Raw genomic sequence first — 19,535 nt, 5'->3', positions numbered from 1 at the left:
ATGCCAAGAGTGTGCAAAGCTGCCATCAAGGCAAAGGGTGGCTACTTTGAAGAATCTCAAATATAAAATATATTTTTTGGTTACTACATGATTCCACATGTGTTATTTCATAATTTTGATGTCTTCACTGTTATTCTACAATGTAGAAATAGTAAAAATAAAGAAAAACTCTGGAATGAGTAGGAGTGTCCAAACTTTTGACTGGTACTGTATGTCATGAATCACCAATAAGTTTGAAAAAATCCAGATGTGATTTTTTTGGCCATATTGCCCAGCCCAAGCGCCAAGTTCAAATGATTTGATCTTTCTAATGCTCCTGCCTCCTGCACATAGCCTAACCTTACAGACAGAGAAGTGCCTTCCACTTTGTGTTTAATGTGACACCTGTCTTAGTCATCTAACATCCACAGAACACAGATATAGCTGAACAACGTATAATAGACACACAAGAAGCTGTTCTAATAAAATCTATCAGTGTCTATTGTGATTCACTCTTTGTCCATCTTGTCTTGATTGATTCTCAACTTCATTTTTTTGTTGTTGTCCCTAGGCTAAGTTTGTACCACGGAACACCAAGGACCCTACTCCATCCACTACTGAGGGACCCTATAGAGCGTAAGTGTCTTTTATATGCTCTCTTACAACAGTGCACTGTTCAACAACTACTAAGAGTGAGTCCCAAATGGCACCCTATTCCCTTTATAGTGCACTACTTTTTGTGGGGCCTGGTCCAAAGATGTGCACTATAAAGGGAATAGTATGCCATTTGACACACACAGGCGATACACTAAGCTAGATCTTACGACCGCCTCAGAAACGCTGCGGTCCGCTTTGCAATTCAATTCAACTAGTTGATGTCAACATTGAGTCTCCGAGGAACCCTTGCAGACACACTCTAATCCATGTGTAGTGGGCCCCAATTGTGTTGATTATAATTACACTGTGTTTTGTCTGCTGTGTTTAATAAAGATCTCAGCGCCCGAGTGCCAATGACAAAGCTTTCTTAATTGTGAAAGGCGGTGCCACTGTCTGATTACATGTATCATATTTAGTCGGGCCAGGACAATACCAGTATCGCGATACTTGTTAGTATCGTGTTAAGGAAACAAAACACAAAGCGGATGTAACTTCTTTAGGAAAACAGCCCTAATGTTGGAAACAAACCTCGTTATGTTGTCATCCAGAGTCACATTTATTTATTTTCCAAGATATAGCACATACTATTTTACATACAGCAGGTTTTTAAAGGACCAATGAGTTTAGTCTGCTTTGTGTTTTCATCTTTGCCATGGAAAAAATATTGCGAGACTGGTATCATCACAACCCTAAAATTTAGTAAGTCTGGTGAGCCACAACCATCTCAGCCAATTCAAATAGAATGAACACAATTTTAGTGTGTGTTAACCAAATCTTACATTTGAACCATGTTAGAATAGGCCTACCTTATTCAGCTGTGCAATATTTAATTGTGTTAACATTTTATTCCACTGGGTGCAGTATACACTATCAACAAGAAGATGCTGTATCTTCCATATTATAGCCTACACTTCGGCTGTGGCCTGAAATGGGCTATTTGCCCCAAAAACATTCACCAGCCACTCTGTTGCTATAGAGCTAATTTCAGGCCCTTCAGGAATGTCATTCCTATGAATACGAAAAAAGGCCTTACAGTGACGGAATAGTACCAATGTAATGCAAAGAATTGCCAAGTACAATTTACTAATGCAGTGTTTCCCAAACTGGCGTTTGTGACCCCATGTGGGGTCACCGGATTTGAAAAGGGGGTCACAAGAGAAACTGTAAAAAATGTTTTTTTACGCTTGGTTCATATAACCTCGGTAGCCACTAGATGTGGTTGTAATAAACAGAGCAATTTCTGTTTTCTTACTACAAAAGTGGTTCTATCTTTTGAACGGTTTAAGCTACAAAATAGTATGACCCCATCACTGAAGGATAAGACTCTCAGGAACACGCATGTGTCTGTTTCCCTCTACAATGCCGTAAGCTGCACAGAACTCATTAGAACAGAGTGGACAAGAATAGGCACGAAATCAGACTGGGGGGAATTAGTCATTCCTATACCTATTGCACCCTCTAAAACCACTGTGATTATTATTTGACCCTGTTGGTCAGGTATAAATGTTTGGACATCTTGAAGAACAATCTGTCCTTAACGGCCATGTACTCTTATAATCTCCACCCGGCACAGCCAGAAGAGGACTGGCCACTCCTCAGATCCTAGTTCCTCTCTAGGGTTCTTCTTAGGTTCCTGCCTTTCTAGGGAGTTTTTCCTAGCCACCGTGCTTCTACATCTGCATTGCTTGCTGTTTGGGGTTCGAGGCTGGGTTTCTGTATAAGCACTTTGTGACATCTGTTGATATAGAAAAGGGCTTTATAAATACATTTGATTTGATTATACAGAAGATCATACAAAATGATTGCGTGATGATCTTCTGAACTTCCCAATGCCTTTCTGATGCATTTGTCACTTCAAACCATACTTCCTTCAGATTGAAATGCTGTCAAAAGTACGGTCAGACTGATTTGTAATACTCATAGCCTCAATGAAAAAAGGAAACATTGTATTGATTACATAACTTTTTTTACATGGTGGTTGTCGCATCATTTTTTAAATCTCTAAATGGGGCCGTGGTCCAAAAATGTTTGGGAACCCCTGTGCTCATGTATGAATAACAATATACAGATGTAGAATCTTATTTTGAGTCAGTTTGCTACAGCAGGAAAGTAATCCTGCAGCAGCAGGAAATGTGAATTATTATGTGTATTAAAATGAAACATTTCTTTAGGGGTTGCTACATTTTTTGGGGAAAATCTAGTCTGAAAATTGAAATCTTCAGAAGCTTTTTTTAAACCTTAGTGTATTTAAGTTTTAAATATCCTGTATTGCAGGAAGGTTCTCCTGCAACAGGGTGATCAAATTAAGATCCTACATCTGTAATCCCAAGAAGCAGTGTTTGCTATCTTGTCACATAAATATTGGAAAGGCATCTTTCTCTCAAATGGACTTTTGTGTACATTTAATTATTAAAATAGTGTCTGTTGGGGGGTAGGATGCCTTTTTTGTTTTCACTCAGGCCGTGTTGACGATGCGTGCTTTCATGTTCAGGCATCTCTCTTCCTCACACACATGGCAGGAGGAGGACAGCTGTTTACCTTGCTGCTTTGGATAACAAGACCAAACAAAGGAAACCCTATTAATTTTCACAATGGAGCCTTATTTCTGGAGCAGAAGGCCAGCAATCGTGTATTGTCCTGTTCTCTTGAGGAAGAGCTTCATCTGCTATTCGTTGGAAGAGAGCATATTTTCTTCTTCACACTTGAAGAAAAGTGTTGTTTACCTCGATGAGGACGTGCTGTGAAATGAAGAGAGTTCAAAAGGCATTGCTTCAACATTAGTTACTTGTGGTATAATATGTGGTATTTTCTTCCAACTGAGCCAGGATTTTGAGTCCAATGCCCTCCAGTATACCTCTCACTTCTCCTCTAGTGTGTACTCCTCTAGTGTGTACTCCTCAATCTAGCCTCCACTCCTGCCTAATCATCTGCTCACCCCGATAGAGACAGACAGACATGCATACAGGAAGACGGGTCTGGAGTGCACAGTCTACACCTGGGTAGAGCTCTGCTACCCGGTCTGAGGCCGACGGGCCCCGACACTTTACATCGGGTTAGGGACAGTTTTTTTTCATCAATTACTAGGGTACGGGCAGGGCTTGGGTATCACTAAATTGATCACTAACATTTTGAATCTGAGCCATTTGCTCGTGCTCTGCTGAGCAGTAGCCTACAGTGATATCTGACTAAGGTCATAACATGGTGTCAGAAGTGCTTCAACCTCATCAAATATAATACCACAACATTGTCAGAGTCGTCAGGAGAAATGATTTCACAGAAAATAATCATTTTCCGGAGTTTAGAGTGACGGAAAGTAGCTAGTTAAACAGTTACCTTGTCTCTCGTCATTGAGCAGGCCAAGGCGGGGCTGTTGCTATGGATACTCACACAGCAGCAGAGCACATGCAGTGCAGGGAAGGGGAGGACAGACCGAGATGAGTAGCTAATGGATACTAACGAAGGAAGTTATTTTAGATTTTCGGGTCGGGTCTTAAATTTGTCAAAAGCAATCGGACCTGGGTAGGGTAGGGCCTGAATGTCACAGGCATGGATAGCGCTCGTGCATTACATTTCATGCCTGTGGGGCTCTTCACATGGGGCCCTCCAGTCAGCCTGTCAAATCAGCCCTGTGTGTATGCGTCTGCGTACATGACCACGTTGCACGTGTGTGTGCCCAGCATGCCAGGTAGAGTGCCTGGGGTAGGGATTATTCAATGCCAGGAGGAGGGGGGACAGGGAGCCTCTGCTTGCCAGCCCCCTCAGTCTGTGTTCTCCTGCCCAGCCCCGGCCAGCCGCCACCTAAGCCCCTCTGCCGGTGCCACCTGGGGAAACAAGAGAAAGGGGGTGGGGAAGGAAGATATGGGGTCGCTCTGGGGCCCACTGAAGCTCTTCTCCTTGACTGACCTTGGAGGGTAGAGGGATCATGGAGGAGACGGTGTGACTTTTTGGCTTACCGAAGCCCCAATCCCAGACTGACCGGGAGGGAAGCGGAGTATGAGATGGAAGGGAGGCAGAGGGGGAGAAGAGGGGGGGTGGGCTGCTCTGGGACCCACTGTGGAAATGGGGGGTAACCAGATGGCACAGTGCTTGGTGCAGTGAGACGACATTGTGTTCACATTACCGTATTGAAATCCACTGCTGCCACGGATTGGAAGGTGTCTTGGGTTTTATCTTGTCATCATTGCGGAAACGCAATCGATGCAGGGTTGAAAGTAGGGCTGAAATGTAAAATATATGTTGTTTTAATTAATGACCACTGTACTGAAAGGATTCGGTTGAGCCATCATTGCTACTCTACCGGAATCTGCTATTTTGTTTCTCATTTTGAATAGCCTGAATCAATGCAACAGTGTCTGACTTTGCCCATAAAGCCCCTCTTTTCACATGGAGTCCATCTGGTATTCATCTTGATTATTACGCGGTTTCTTCCCCGTCACCCTTGGAAATCCACCAGCCCTCTGATGCTGCTGATCTACCTTTCCATTTTTACCTCCGCTTCATCTCCTGCCAAGTTTGCTCGCCTGACACTAAGGTACCAAGATGTCTGCTTGAAGAATTTCTGGAGTCCCTAATCCATGTGCTGCGTCAGAGAGGCAAGCTTGATGCATTATGAATAATATGAAATAAATGATGAAAAAGTTACCGAGATCTCGACACCTGTGCGCCCATCTGTGTTCAGCTAGCTAGATGCTTTGAATGTTTCATTTTTACGCCTCCATATCTTTTTTTTTTACCACTACAGCAAGAGCCAGTTTTCCATGAAAGCACTGCCGTACGCTGAAATTGCCGCGCAGCAAGTGTAGCTGTGGCTTCAATGACGTCCTCAAACCATGTTTGAGTGTTCTGTTCACTTTTTTATCACATTTGAGTGCACCATTTTGAGTTAAGCAGTTTTCCCCTGATGAAGTGAATTTGCGAGCAGCCGCCTGTCAGAGGAAGTTAAAGGTTGGGGTGAGACGGTTCGGGGAAACAGGGATATACTCCTCCTCTTTTTTCACCGCTTTAACTCTGAAATCCCTATCATTGGCTTTGAAGGTTCTGAGGCCTATAGGAATGGCTTAAAGCTGCCTGCTGCTGATATAGATATATTGGATTGTGGACATATATTGGAAATTAATCCTCCAAGGCTTCTACCCTCCTACAACATTGTACCAACCTCCATTTGGAGCTATGGTTGGACCCCTGGGCCCTGTTGCTGGGATTGGAAAAGACAAAATTATAATATGACTGCACAGTGAGAGCATTTTAAATTAACATCCATCCAGTACAGTTTCATATTGTAAAGATGGAATTGATGGATGTGAAATTAACCCAAAGTAGCGTACTTGCACATTTGCACAACAATGGTGTCACACAGGAAACAACTGTATACCAGGTTTGAATGAGCCCTAATCAAACAAACTACATGACCAAAAGTGCTCGTTGAACATTTTATTCCAATATCATTTGCATTAATATGGAGTTGGTCCCCCCCCTTTGCTGCTATACCAGCTTCCTCTCTTCTGGGAAGGCTTTCCACTAGATGTTGGAACATTGCTGCGGGGACTTGCTTCCATTCAGCCACGATCATTAGTGAGGTCGGGCACTGATGTTGGACGATTAGGCCTGGCTCGCAGTTGGCATTCCAATTCATCCCAAAGGTGTTCAATGGGCTTGAGGTCAGGGCTCTGTGCAGGCCAGTCAAGTTCTTCCACACCCATCTCGACAAACCATTTCTGTATGGACCTCGCTTTGTGCACGGGGGCATTATCATGCTGAAACAGGAAAGGGCCTTCCCTAAACTTTTGCCACAAAGTTAGATGCACAGAATTGTCTAGAATTTCATTGTATGCTTTAGCGTTAAGATTTCCCTTCACCAGAACTAAGGGGCCTAGCCCGAACCATGAAAAACAACTCCAGGCCATTATTCCTCCTCCACCAAACTTTACAGTTGGCATTATGCATTGGGGCAGGTAGCATTCTCCTGGCATCCGCCAAACCCAGATTTGTTTGTCAGACTGACAGATGGTGAAGCATGATTCATCACTCCAGAGAACGTGTTTCCACTGCTCCAGAGTCGGCAAGCTATACACCACTCCAGCCGACACTTGGCATTGGGCATGGTGATCTTAGGCTTGTGTGCGGCTGATCGGCCAATGAAACCCATTTCATGAAGCTCCTGACGAATAGTTATTGTGCCAACGTTGCTTCCAGAGGCAGTTTGGAACTCGGTAGTGAGTCTTGCATCCAAGGACGGACGCTGTTGCTCCTAGACGTTTTCCAATTCACAATAACAGCACTTACAGTTGACCAGGGCAGCTCTAGCAGGGCAGAAATTTGCCGAACTGACTTGTTGGAAAGGTGGCATCCTATGACGGTGCCATGTTGATTGAGCTCTTCAGTAAGGCCATTCTACTGCCAATGTTTGTCTATGGAGATTGCATGGCTGTGTGCTTGATTTTATACACCTGTCAGCAATGGGTGTGTACTGAAATAGCCGAATCCACTAATTTGAAGGGGTGTCCACATACTTTTGGTGATGTAGTGTACCACTCAGGGGAGATGTATGATGCCATGGAGGTGTAACACACTGTCACTCCCACCTGCCCCCCCCCCCCAATGTTTACATTGATTATTGAATTGAATATAAACCAACCCGTCATCAGTTAACCCTATCAACCTTTCCAAATGTCCTATTGGGAGGCGCTTCCCAAATACATCATCACTGTCAACCTGATAAAGAGGCGGTCACTGGGAGCGAATAGAGCTTCGATTAATGATCATCACTGTCTCCTTTGAAGATGTAATTATCAGAGCTGTCAGAGTGAGCGATCACCACGCATTCCACGGCAGAGATCCTGGGATGTACTTCTGAACACACACAACCCATGAAATTCACTGTGCAGCCTTTCTCAGGTTGTTGCTCAACACCGTCGACTGTGTGTTGATGAAAAGCATCATGGGGCCGGGTTTTTCATTGGATGACTGTTTGAAGGATCGATGTGTCAACCCGTCCCTCACATCACAGAGCCATTTCCTAAGTAGCCGCCCGCACTCCTCTTTCATATCCTCTTCGGGGACGAGGGAATGCTTTTCCACGCTGTCATTTCGTAAACCACATGCCCAGGTTCGCTTGCGAACAGCCCTGCTACGTAATGGAGCGTGGACCTGGGTCTCGGCAGCCAAATAGAATATTTAGAAATGGAACAGCAGCCTATTTAACACCGGCAGGACGAGTGACAGTTGTTTGTGAGGAGCGCGTGACAGGCAATACTCCATGTCCCCTATAAAGCTGATTGGAATCATATATTCATCTACAGAGTGGCGGAACATTAAGTCCTCTGGTGACATTGCCAGTAATATGAAAGTTCTTGCGATAAAAGGAATATTGATTAAAACAATGTGCTGTGTGTTATGTTGTGTTTTTTCTGTCTGTGTAGAGAACAAGCTGTTGACGCCCATCGATGGTGCTCATTTGGTGTGCAGCTTGAAGCCTCACCCTGCTCTAGCCCCTGCCATGCACCTCTTCCCCCAGAACATGCTGGTGTCTGGAGATGAGAACATCCCTGGGGTTACGCCCTCCCCTACAGGTAAGACTACAGTGGAAACCGCAGGCCAGTGTTTCCCTCATACAGTTAACATTGTTGTTATTTGCAGTAGGCGGCCCATTGTCAAGCTATGTCACGTCTCAATATATGTGATGTTGTAACTTGGCGGGCCAATATATTTTGAGGATTTCCGCACACCAACTAACAAAACATCAAACCGGAAAACAGAAATAAAAACTGATTAACCAAAATAAAACTACCGCCACCTCCTTTGTTAATCCAGTAATGCATTTGCTTACCTTAGTTCAAACTAATTTGAAAGGCTTTTGTAATGTAATCGTCTGCTGAATTTATATCAATATTTGACTGAAAAACACCTCAGTAAAGCCATTTGAAAAAAATCCCATAGTGCAATCTGGAGGTAATCCTTCAACCACTTAGTACCGTCTCCAAATTGAAAAAAACTAATCAGAGGCGCTGGGAATGTAAACATTTAATAGACAATCAGCTGCTCTCATTTGGGCGTTAATCGAAAGTCACACACTCAAAATGGAATGATTTGAAATGCGTTCTCCATTCGGCCCACTATGTTCGACAGAGGAAGGATTTCGCGACAGCGTTCTCATTTCATCTTTTGTGACGTAGGTAGTTGTCTTCACAGAATTTCTCAAGGAGGCTATCTCTCTCAACACACTTTTTTTTTTATCATCCTCCAAAGTTGAAATGTTGCAAAAAAAACAAGTTTATACAAGGATGTACAGTAATGCTGTTTGACAGTGTGGGGGTTTATTATAAGATGAGTCCGTGGAAGGTTTTGGGTAGCTTAATCCTCCCTTTCCTGTTCTGGGTCTATAAGCATACCGACCTACAGTAAGCTGCCACTGTCTGGATGTTGGACCTGCATTTAGTTCATTCACATTTGCTGCCGCTTTGTACTGGAGATGAGTATAATCACCCGAGATTTGGTATCTGAGGTGTTTGAAAGAGGTGATTGCTGTAGTACACGGCGGCAAGCAGCTTCACTGACAATCACAGCTTATCCATTGTCCCTCATACTTTTTTTGTTGTTGTGTGTTTTACACCCAATATGGATCCACATTCCAGACAGAACCTGAGTTGTGGGATCTTAGGCACTGGTACTCAGGCCAATCTCATAAATAGTTCAGGACCGACACTGTTGGCTTAGTTCAATCGATGTGCAAGTGATGTAGCTGTGGTGCGTATGCAGCTACCCGTGGCAAAGTAAACTCTTTAGAAACGCATTACAAAGAATGAAGCTGTGGGTCTACACTACAGTCGTGGCCAAAAGTTTTGAGAATGACACAAATATAAATTTTTACAAAGTCTGCTGCCTCAGTTTGTATGATGGCAATTTGCATATACTCCAGAATGTTATGAAGAGTGATCAGATGAATTGCAAGTCCCTCTTTGCCATGCAAATGAACTGAATCCCCCCAAAAAACATTTCCACTGCATTTCAGCCCTGCCACAAAAGGACCAGCTGACATCATGTCAGTAATTCTCTTGTTATTAACACAGGTGTGAGTGTTGACGAGGACAAGGCTGGAGATCACTCTGTCATGCTGATTGAGTTTGAATAACAGACTGGAAGCTTCAAAAGGAGGGTGCTGCTTGGAATCATTGTTTTTCCTCTGTCAACCATGGTTACCTGCAAGGAAACACGTGCTGTCATCATTGCTTTGCACAAAAAGGGCTTCACAGGCAAGGATATTGCTGCCAGTAAGATTGCACCTAAATCAACCATTTATCAGATCATCAAGAACTTCAAGGAGAGCGGTTCAATTGTTGTGAACTAGGCTTCAGGGCGCCCAAGAAAGTCCAGCAAGCGCCAGGACCATCTCCTAAAGTTGATTCAGCTGCGGGATCGGGGCACCACCAGTACAGAGCTTGCTCAGGAATGGCAGCAGGCAGATGTGAGTGCATCTGCACGCACAGTGAGGCGAAGACTTTTGGAGGATGGCCTGGTGTCAAGAAGGGAAGCAAAGAAGCCACTTCTCTTCAGGAAAAACATCAGGGACAGACTGATATTCTGCAAAAGGTACAGGGATTGGACTGCTGAGAACTGGGGTAAAGTCATTTTCTCTGATGAATCCCCTTTCGGATTGTTTGGGGCATCCTGAAAAAAGCTTGTCCGGAGAAGACAAGGTGACCGCTACTATAAGTCCTGTGTCATGCCAACAGTAAAGCATCCTGAGACCATTCATGTGTGGGGTTGCTTCTCAGCCAAGGGAGTGGGCTCACTCACAATTTTGCCTAAAAACACAGCCATGAATAAAGAATGGTACCAACACATCCTCCGAGAGCAACTTCTCCCAACCATCCAGGAACAGTTTGGTGACGAACAATGCCTTTTCCAGCATGATGGAGCACCTTGCCATAAGGCAAAAGTGATAACTAAGTGGCTCTGGGAACAAAACATAGATATTTTGGGTCTATGGCCAGGAAACTCCCCAGACCTTAATCCCATTGAGAATTTGTGGTCAATCCTCAAGAGGCGGGTGGACAAACAAAAACCCACAAATTCTGACAAACTCCAAGCATTGATTATGCAAGAATGGGCTGCCATCAGTCAGGATGTTGCCCAGAAGTTAATTGACAGCATGCCAGGGCGGATTGCAGAGGTCTTGAAAAAGAAGGGTTAACACTGCAAATATTGACTCTTTGCATCAACTTCATGTAACTGTCAATAAAAGCCTTTGACACTTATGAAATGCTTGTAATTATACCTCAGTATTCCATAGTAACATCTGACAAAAATATCTAAAGACACTGAAGCAGCAAACTTTGAAAATTAATATTGTGTCATTCTCTAAACTTTTGGCCACGACTGTATACTTTGCACATAGGGCATGCTCTGTCTTATCAATGAGATGTACTGTTTGTGTACCAGTTCAACAGTGCAGATATCCTAGCATTGGAGTCCTTCAAACCGAGAACAAACAAGTTTCAAATAAACCCCAAACATCCATTTTGTGAACATGAGTATTAGGACTGACAGACTTAATTGTACATAAAGTCAGCTCTGGCTAACAGGAACTTCATTAAACATGATTAAAATGGAGAGTCACTGTTACACTTGATTCCATGTAGCTACAGTTAACTGCCAAAATAAAGGAAACACTTGAGTTATATATCGAAAGCAGGTGCTTCCACACAGGTGTGGTTTCTGAGTTAATTAAGCAATTAACATCCCATCATACTTTGGGTCATGTATACAAATGCTCAGTTGTCCATTATGTTGGTTACCATGAGATCTCAGTGATTTTGAAAGAGGGGTCTCAAAGGAGCATAGGAGGTTTAAAGTACCAGCAGGAATTCCTTTTTTTACTGAAAGACAATGCCTGGAGCTTTACAATTTATGTCGCACAATGATTTAAGTCAATAAGTCACTTTTTTTGTCAAAGTATATATTTGAGTTTGAAGTGGGAAATCCAAAGTGGGATATTCATGGATATCTGTGTCAATGACGTGTGTTTCCTTATGAGACAACGTTTGGTTTCGGGGCTGGATTTTATTTGAATGTTACCACTCACCAGCATGGCATTGTTTATTTTTCAGAAACCGCTGCAGAGTTCTTCCTCTCCGCAACTGAGCTGAGACAAACAGCCTTGGGTCGAATTGGCCGCCTGAGCCATGGAGCAAATTAAAATAAAGGGTGCAAACTAATATCACCTCAAGATATGTGGTTTTGACGCTGCACTACTTTGATTGGTGCCGCTTGAAACCAGAAGTGTCCGTCCTATAATGAAAAGGCACCAGCAAAAGAAAATTCAAGGAACTTGTTTATCTATTTTGTTTAGCTGTTACATTTGTATTGGTGTTTCGTGCCCGATGCTCTCGGTGTTGTTACATGTCATTTGCGGCGTGCATCATGAGCAAAGTCATTGCAGCCTATCATTTCACTTCCCCTGTGAGAACCATGAGCATGGGTGGATTTGACTTTGCTGTACTGTAGCCGAGGCCTGCCAACAGCCTAACTACCAAAGGTTGCACCGTGTCTATTACAATGTAGAACCACGCATGTCTCTAAACCTTTCAATAGTTATCCATTAGGGATGTGCATCTCTCCTTTCACGAATGATTCGATACGCATCTAGATACATGGATTCAGATACAGGAACGGTATGTTTTAGTTTGAAACGATTCGGTGCTGATTCAGTTTAAGGGAACGAATTGATGTGATATGATTCGATCCGATTTTAAATGAATATATGCTGCTGATGGGATGGCCATGTTTGTGCACGTGTGCGCACCTGAGCTGAACCAAAAGGGCAGACAGAGCATCTACCACCCACTATCATGGGTGGGGGCAATTTTTATCTGAAATCACCATCACCCACTTGTCATTTTTGCAGATAAATGTTTTTAGCTAGCACTATGTCAATATTTGTCTTTAGAAAGTAGCATGGCATTTAGACAATTAATGTAATGCAGTTTTGGATTTGTAATCTAGTCTCAAAAGCTAATGGTTTAGACCATTTGGAATTTCATGGAGCGCTTCTCCTGCTCAGACCAATTAATGCGACCATGCACTGCTCGCAAGAAATATTTCTGTCCTTTATGAAATTACACAGTTCATGTAAAAATGACCAAATACACTGACAGTTTAAAGCAAAACTATTTATTATGGTGAACCTGAGCAATCTAAATAAAATCGGAATGATTGGGGTTTTCAATCAGCAGTTGGATGTGAGTTGCGTCCCCTCCGGTAGGCTAGACAACTACCGTAAAACACAATTTTCTACAGCGCATTTGGTAACAATGACCAAGCAAATTCCATTGGTTGTCACTCAACTAATAAAGCCTAGGATTTGACATTACAAAAGCCATTTTAAAAGCATCTGAATGTTGAAAGTGTTGCGCAGAAGTGTTGCGAATAGCCTATTAGAACAGGGATAGGCCTACCTCTCGTTGGCGCGACCAGCTGTCTCCCGCACTGTGCGCACTGTTATCTAACAGTCATAGGCAGTTACATGCATACAAGTTGGAAAGGCAGGGCTACTGAACTGAAGGAGAGGACGCATCAATTCAGTCACAACAGATGAGCGGTATTTTCAGAATAGAACAATATGAGTGTAAAATCATTAGTGAATTCGTGACTCATAATGTTAGAATTGGTTTTCTGACCAACGCATGCTTAATTTGGATCGGGTTGGACTCCAATGGACCGATGCACTCATGTCTTTTTGAACCTGGGACCGATGCGTATCAGTGAATTGTTACATCCCTATTATCCATATCACCTGAGCTTCATCTTCATTATTTCTATGTCGGATTTGAGGCCGCAATTTATGGAAAATACCAAAACCTTGGAGATCACAACAGATGGCGAAGTGAAATATACTGTTTTCCATCTTGCAAAGTTTTCCCCAAATGCTTATGACAAATCCAGAACCAGCCATAGCCTAGCTAGCATGATTATCTTTTGGAAACAGTGTAGTTAACAAAAATGGCAACAAACGATAATATTAGCTAACTATATGAGGTTGCCATGCTAGCTACCTACAGCTAGCTGTTAATGCCCTAATTGTTGATGTTTCTCCACTCCATGTGGAAATCCCTCAACGTTCCTTCCCAATCCCTTCTTTGATGAGGTTAAACAACGGTTTGCATCCAATAAATGTTGCATTACTGCCACCTACTAGACTGCAGTATAACTCCCTTATAATTTGCTTAATTGTTTTGTTCAAAAAACATACCCTACCATCTACTACACTCACCCTACTCCACTATTTAAATCTATTTAGTCCTACTTCAGGCCAACAGCCTGAAAGGATGGGACACCACTACTTAACACACCTTGTAACTTTTCTGATGTCAAGTCTTGCACACCCAAATACCTCTCTGCAGCTGCCACCACAACCTCTATTTTCTGTGACTTACGTTCCATCCTTGCAGAAAAGTTGATAACCATTACTATAAATGCAAAATTCCAATCTCACTGAAACATATAATCTTGGCCTACCCCTCTGTACTGGTACAGATCTACTACTCAAACCACTCCTCTCAGGATCCCTCCCCCTTGACCCACATTCCTCTACTTTCTTAACTGCCTCCTACTGTCACAGACTCATCTTTATCCTGACCCTCGGTGCAAGCCTCGGGCTCCGAGAACTTCACCACACCTACCACCTCCAATACTTTGACCTCATTCACTTCCATTTCTCCTCCTGTCTTCAGCTCACTCTGCTTACACTTTCTACCATTCTTCTTTAACAAACCATCTCCTTCTTTCCTGCCAGTTTTAACTGACTCAAGCTCACCCTATTCCTCCCTCTCTCTCTTTGACCTCCTCTTTTTCCCTCCATTCCTCTCCATATTCCAAGTATAACTCTCCTTTTAATAATACTGCACTTCTACTGACATACATCTTGTTCTTGCCTTGTCAAGGGACGCCATTTAACCAGCTGCCACAATCTCTGTACAATCAGCATGGACCCCTCGGGATGTAGCGCTCAACAGTGCATCCCCTAAGTGGGGACTTCGGTCAAAGATATCTATAACTCCTTCCCAATCCCAATTCGTGAACAGGTATAAGTAGCCTGCGTCATTTTTCGGAGGTGAAACCTAAACGAGCATCGCTGCTCTAGAACAGGAATTACATTGAAATTGGGGCTGCATTGCCTTTTTAAATGGTGTTCTGTGTGTATTGAAGTAATATTTATCATATAGGCGATATTATATACAGTATATACCTCATGTGACCTATAATAAGACTATGTATTAATTTGACAGTCTATTAAAATGTTTATCGGACTCCATGAAGATGATTTAGCAATATGCAAGTAACTATAGTTGAGTTATGGTAATAGGGATATCAAGAAGGGTCTGAGAATGGAATACTTAGTCAAATAGATTTAATAACATTTTAGAATTAATGAATGATTACATTATACAAGGCATAAAGCTTAAGTTACAAGGCATTAACAAGCATTAGTCTAGGCATGATCAGAGAGAGTGAGAGAGAGGGAGAGGGAGAAAGAAACCATAGCATGAGCAATGGCCCATAGCTCTGGGTGGAGAGAGAGAGGGACCATAGCATGAACACTGGCCCATATAGCTCTGGGGGGAGAGGGGGGGAGAGAGACCATAGCATGACCAATGGCCCATAGCTCTGGGTGGAGAGAGGGAGGAAGATTGAGAGTGTATCTCACCACAGCATGTCAAAAACGTAGAGAAGAGACAATGAATCCAAGTCCCTTTAATAACATCAGAGCTGTTTGGATTCCAATTCGGGAGTTGTGGGCCAATAGTATTACTGTAAAAGTGAACTTCCAATCAGATATCAGACCTACAGGATGTAAAGACAACAGAAACTTCACAGAGGTGAGACAGAATGAGGGATGTGGAGAGCATCACAGAGAAGGCTGAATTCCTGAGAAGACAAAACCTTTCCATATAGTGTAAAGAGTCACTTTAGGGGCTGGGCTGCCCTACAGCGGTGCCTGAGACAGCATTTTCCACCACCATTAACAAAATGGTGGAAGAATGGTGTTGCATCCCTCCAATAGAGTTCCAGACACTTGTAGAATCTATGCCAAGGCCCAATGCCCTATTTAGACACTTTATGTCGGTGTTTCCTTTATTTTGGCAGTTACCTGTACTTTGCCTCTAGGAGATTCCCTGTTGAAGCCCCACATAGTGAAGAGCCTCACCTGCTTCCTGGACAGGCTGTCCATCTCTCTGCATCCCTCCCTGGAGAAGTTTGAGAGCCAGCTGCTGCAGCATGTCAGCATGGACTGCCACAATACGGTAAGAACCATGTTACGTGATTCGAGTGGAAATGATGCTACTCACATGGGGCACCGTTTGTTGTGATAGTTTACAATAATTATTAGTTTTTATGACGTACTAGTGGGTTCCATAATTATTGGCAACGTTGATAGAGATGAGGAAAAAAGACTGTATAAAATAAATAATACAAATACTGAGCTATTCTGTATGTTCCAAAAAATTGTGAAGTAATTTTTTTTGCTCAGAGAGATTTTATTTAACAAGTAATAAAAATAAATGCAAAAAAGATGGGGGTCCAAACAGAATATTTTCAGATCCTAGCTACAGATTCTACTAACCTGCTCTTGGCAGTATTGTATTCCTTCTTGATTCGGAGAAAAAGGTATCTTATAAATTGCGGCTGTGATGATGCCAGTTTCGCAATATTTTTTCCATGGCAAAGATGAAAACACAAAGCAGACTAAACTCTTTGGTCCTTTAAAAACCTGCTGTATGTAAAATAGTATGTGCTATATCTTGGAAAATAAATAAATGTGACTCTGGATGACAACATAACGAGGTTTGTTTCCAACATTAGGGCTGTTTTCCTAAAGAAGTTACATTCGCTTTGTGTTTTGTTTCCTTAACACGATACTAACGAGTGTCGCGATACTGGTATTGTCCTGGCCCTATTATAAATGTCTGTGTCCAGTTGCAGGTGGTTCTTCAAAAATCTGAGAAAACATAGAAAGATATTAAGTCCATGTTTTGTACTGTGTGAGAAGGTTCTTAGCTGCCGCGCATCTAGCATTTCCCAGCATCTTTGCAAGAGCTAGTTGTTTCTATGTAACGCGTCTGCACGTGTAGAAGTAGATGACAACGCATCACACAGTGCGACCAAAACAAAGATCTACGCACATGCAAGAGGCATTTCTCACTCGATACAAAACATGGATTGCCAATTACCTTCAATTTTTGCCCTTGAAAACTTGTGACAAACACAGTCCTTTTATAGCTACCAAAAGTAAATCAGGGCTTGTCTATTCTCTTCGTCTAAGAAGAGGTAACCATGTTTGACAGGTGCAGCCATGCGCTCGCTATTCTGTGCGCAGTGCAGTTGTGCCGGTCCTATTTATCTATCTGCTCTGTCTTAAGTGACGTGCGGCAGAAAATTTATAAATTGATATCATGATGCTGTCAGTCCCCTTTATCTCTGTCCCAGTGTTCAGCACGGCCTCTCCACCCGCTGTTGAACCCTCCTGATGGAGCAGTATTGAGCCACGTGCAGTTTTGATAAGGCACGTCTCACCGTTATGTTTTACCAAGGCCTTCACTGTAGTATCTTAGCCATTAGAAGCTGTGCTAGTGTGTGTCAGGCTTTGGAGTACACCCTCTGAGCAATATAGTGTCATGAACTTTGAATTGTTCAGAATGTTGGCCTTTTGGTGCTGTATTATTTGCATTTATTTGCAAATTGGCAATTATTGGCATAAACCTTCTAAAGATATGTTTGATAGGTGGTCATTCAATCTGTCGTCCTCCTTCACACATAACTCTGACACAGGCAGACATTGTCATTGGTGCGCACACTGAAATTACAGTTTAGTGGAATGTATGTCCTTTATGGATTACGAAATCTAGTGCATCGATGTGTGCATCTTTAGTGAGCACAACCTGGCTGTGACCTTCTAAGTAGAGACAATTACACAGAGAAATTAAAGCGACATTTTACCTGAAGCTTTTCCACTTCATAAAGTGTTCCGTCAGTACAGTTTGAACCTGTGAACTTGAATACATTGAGGGAGATTAAAAATCAAAGCTAGCAGGCCTATATTTTGCTCTGCTATTCATGTACTCATACATTGATCAGTTCTGACATTTCTCTCAGGTTTTTTTTTAAGTGCTTTACGCTAGTCAATGCACCAATCTGCTCTGTACAGAACAACCCATATCAAAAGACCCACTAGTACATGGATTTCTCATTAGTGTCTCATACGAAGCAAACTAACTATTGTTGTCGCTCGAAGGACGTTAACAAGGATGTCATTGGACAGCTGAGCGTGCATATCCAGATTGATTGGACAATTGGGATTTGTGCCGCTCCGGGGTAGCCTTTCTTAACATGATTATCTACAGTACCATGTCTTCTTGAAAAATCATCTGGTGTCTACCAAGCTACACATGCTGGGCCTAGCTCACTTTGAAATGAAACTATGAGAAACGCATCTCCGGTAGAGTAGAAGAGGCAGAACGGCTCAAATTGAAAGGCTGTTGGACAAAAATACTTCCTTTTGCCTTTTGTGAGTTAGGAAGACAGGTCTGATGAAATTAATCACTTTTATAAAAACTAATTATCTCCCTCAGCATTGACACCTTTTTGTTCCTTTGTGGGTCTTCATAACTCAGTAATGTGGATTTTAAAACAGTCAGATTGACTTCAGTATGTGTTCTATTGTGAAACTTCAGTGGGGCTGACGCCTCTCTCGGCACCTCATCTTGAGGAAGGTGCTAATACATGCAGCATCGAGGGTGACGGCAGACTTAAATTAGCGATTGTGCGTGTACATATGTATGTATGTATGTATGTATGTATGTATGTGTGACCTTTTGAGAAGTGCGACTCTTTGTGCTAGATTGTCATCATCCAGCTATCTGGGAGGTGATGCTGACACCGTACCTGCTGCATCAGCCTCAAGTGCTCAGTGAAAGGCAGACTAAAGCACAAATGGAGAACGGTGGATGTGAAGGAAGAGAGAGTCTTTGTTTTCTCTTTCCAAAATGTCTCCCTTTACAGTTCTTAAATCCATTGTATTGAGAGCAAAACAATATTGAAAATGCACATTTTCACTTGGCATACAGTATAAAGGCCTTGTGGATCTGTTTTTTAGGTCTTCTGTAGCTACTGTAGATGTCATGGCTTTGTTGTAGTGCAATTAGAATGCCAACACTTGCCTAACTGCTATCTTGACAGGCTATTTTGTCTATACATTCTGCAGCTTGAGCCATCCAGAATCCATAGAACTCGGTGGCTCTTACAACCCTCTGTGATAAGGTAGGGTAGAGAGTCGATCAAAGTGTTCTCTTTATTTGGTCCTCCTGAACATAGGCCCCAGGCTTGGGGACACTTAAACTGTATTTGTCTAATCTACCCCTAGATGCTTTCACAGCCAGCAGAGCTCCTAGACCTAGAACAATAAATCAGGCCAGGCCCATTGTCTCAGTCAGGACCCATGATGTTTGTATCCAATGTCTTGGCGAGCGATCAAAGGACCGAAATGGGAGCGGGAGAAAAAAGAAGCAAGAGGACAAACACCGTGCCGCAGGCAAAACTGCATGCCCCTAGGCAAATCTCATCAATTGCGAGAAGCAAAGAAAAAACTCAATAAAGTTTTTCATTTCCAGAATAAAAGGAAACTTGCTCAAAGTAGGACTGCCCCTGCTGTTTATGTGCCAAAGAAAAAGCCCAAAAGGAAAATGTCACTCAGAAACGTTTTCTTTTTCTGCCCTGTGAGAATGCTTGAACGGGTTAGGGTACGGTATACCTCTACATATGCCAACTGACTCCTGCTATCCTTAATCATACAACTTCCAAAGCAGATTATAGAATGAGCAGTGTGATTGAATACAGTAGGCCTGCCT

The 19,535-nt window shown here is 42.7% G+C and overlaps 1 protein-coding gene across 1 annotated transcript in view; it reads left to right on the top strand.

The window, feature by feature from the left end:
- Window positions 1–19,535, top strand: part of LOC123726208 (nephrocystin-4) — a 96,649-nt gene that overhangs the window by 43,102 nt on the left and 34,012 nt on the right. The window contains exons 6-8 of the mRNA XM_045693142.1: window positions 551–615; window positions 8,055–8,204; window positions 15,799–15,935. Coding sequence (XP_045549098.1) covers window positions 551–615; window positions 8,055–8,204; window positions 15,799–15,935 — 352 coding nt within the window. The remainder of the gene's footprint in view (window positions 1–550; window positions 616–8,054; window positions 8,205–15,798; window positions 15,936–19,535) is intronic.

This window comes from Salmo salar, chromosome ssa13 (genome assembly GCF_905237065.1).
Source record: "Salmo salar chromosome ssa13, Ssal_v3.1, whole genome shotgun sequence".
Taxonomy (NCBI): Eukaryota; Metazoa; Chordata; class Actinopteri; order Salmoniformes; family Salmonidae; genus Salmo; species Salmo salar.
The sequence above is the reverse complement of the archived record's forward strand: the minus strand, read 5'-3'. Positions and strand labels throughout refer to the sequence as shown.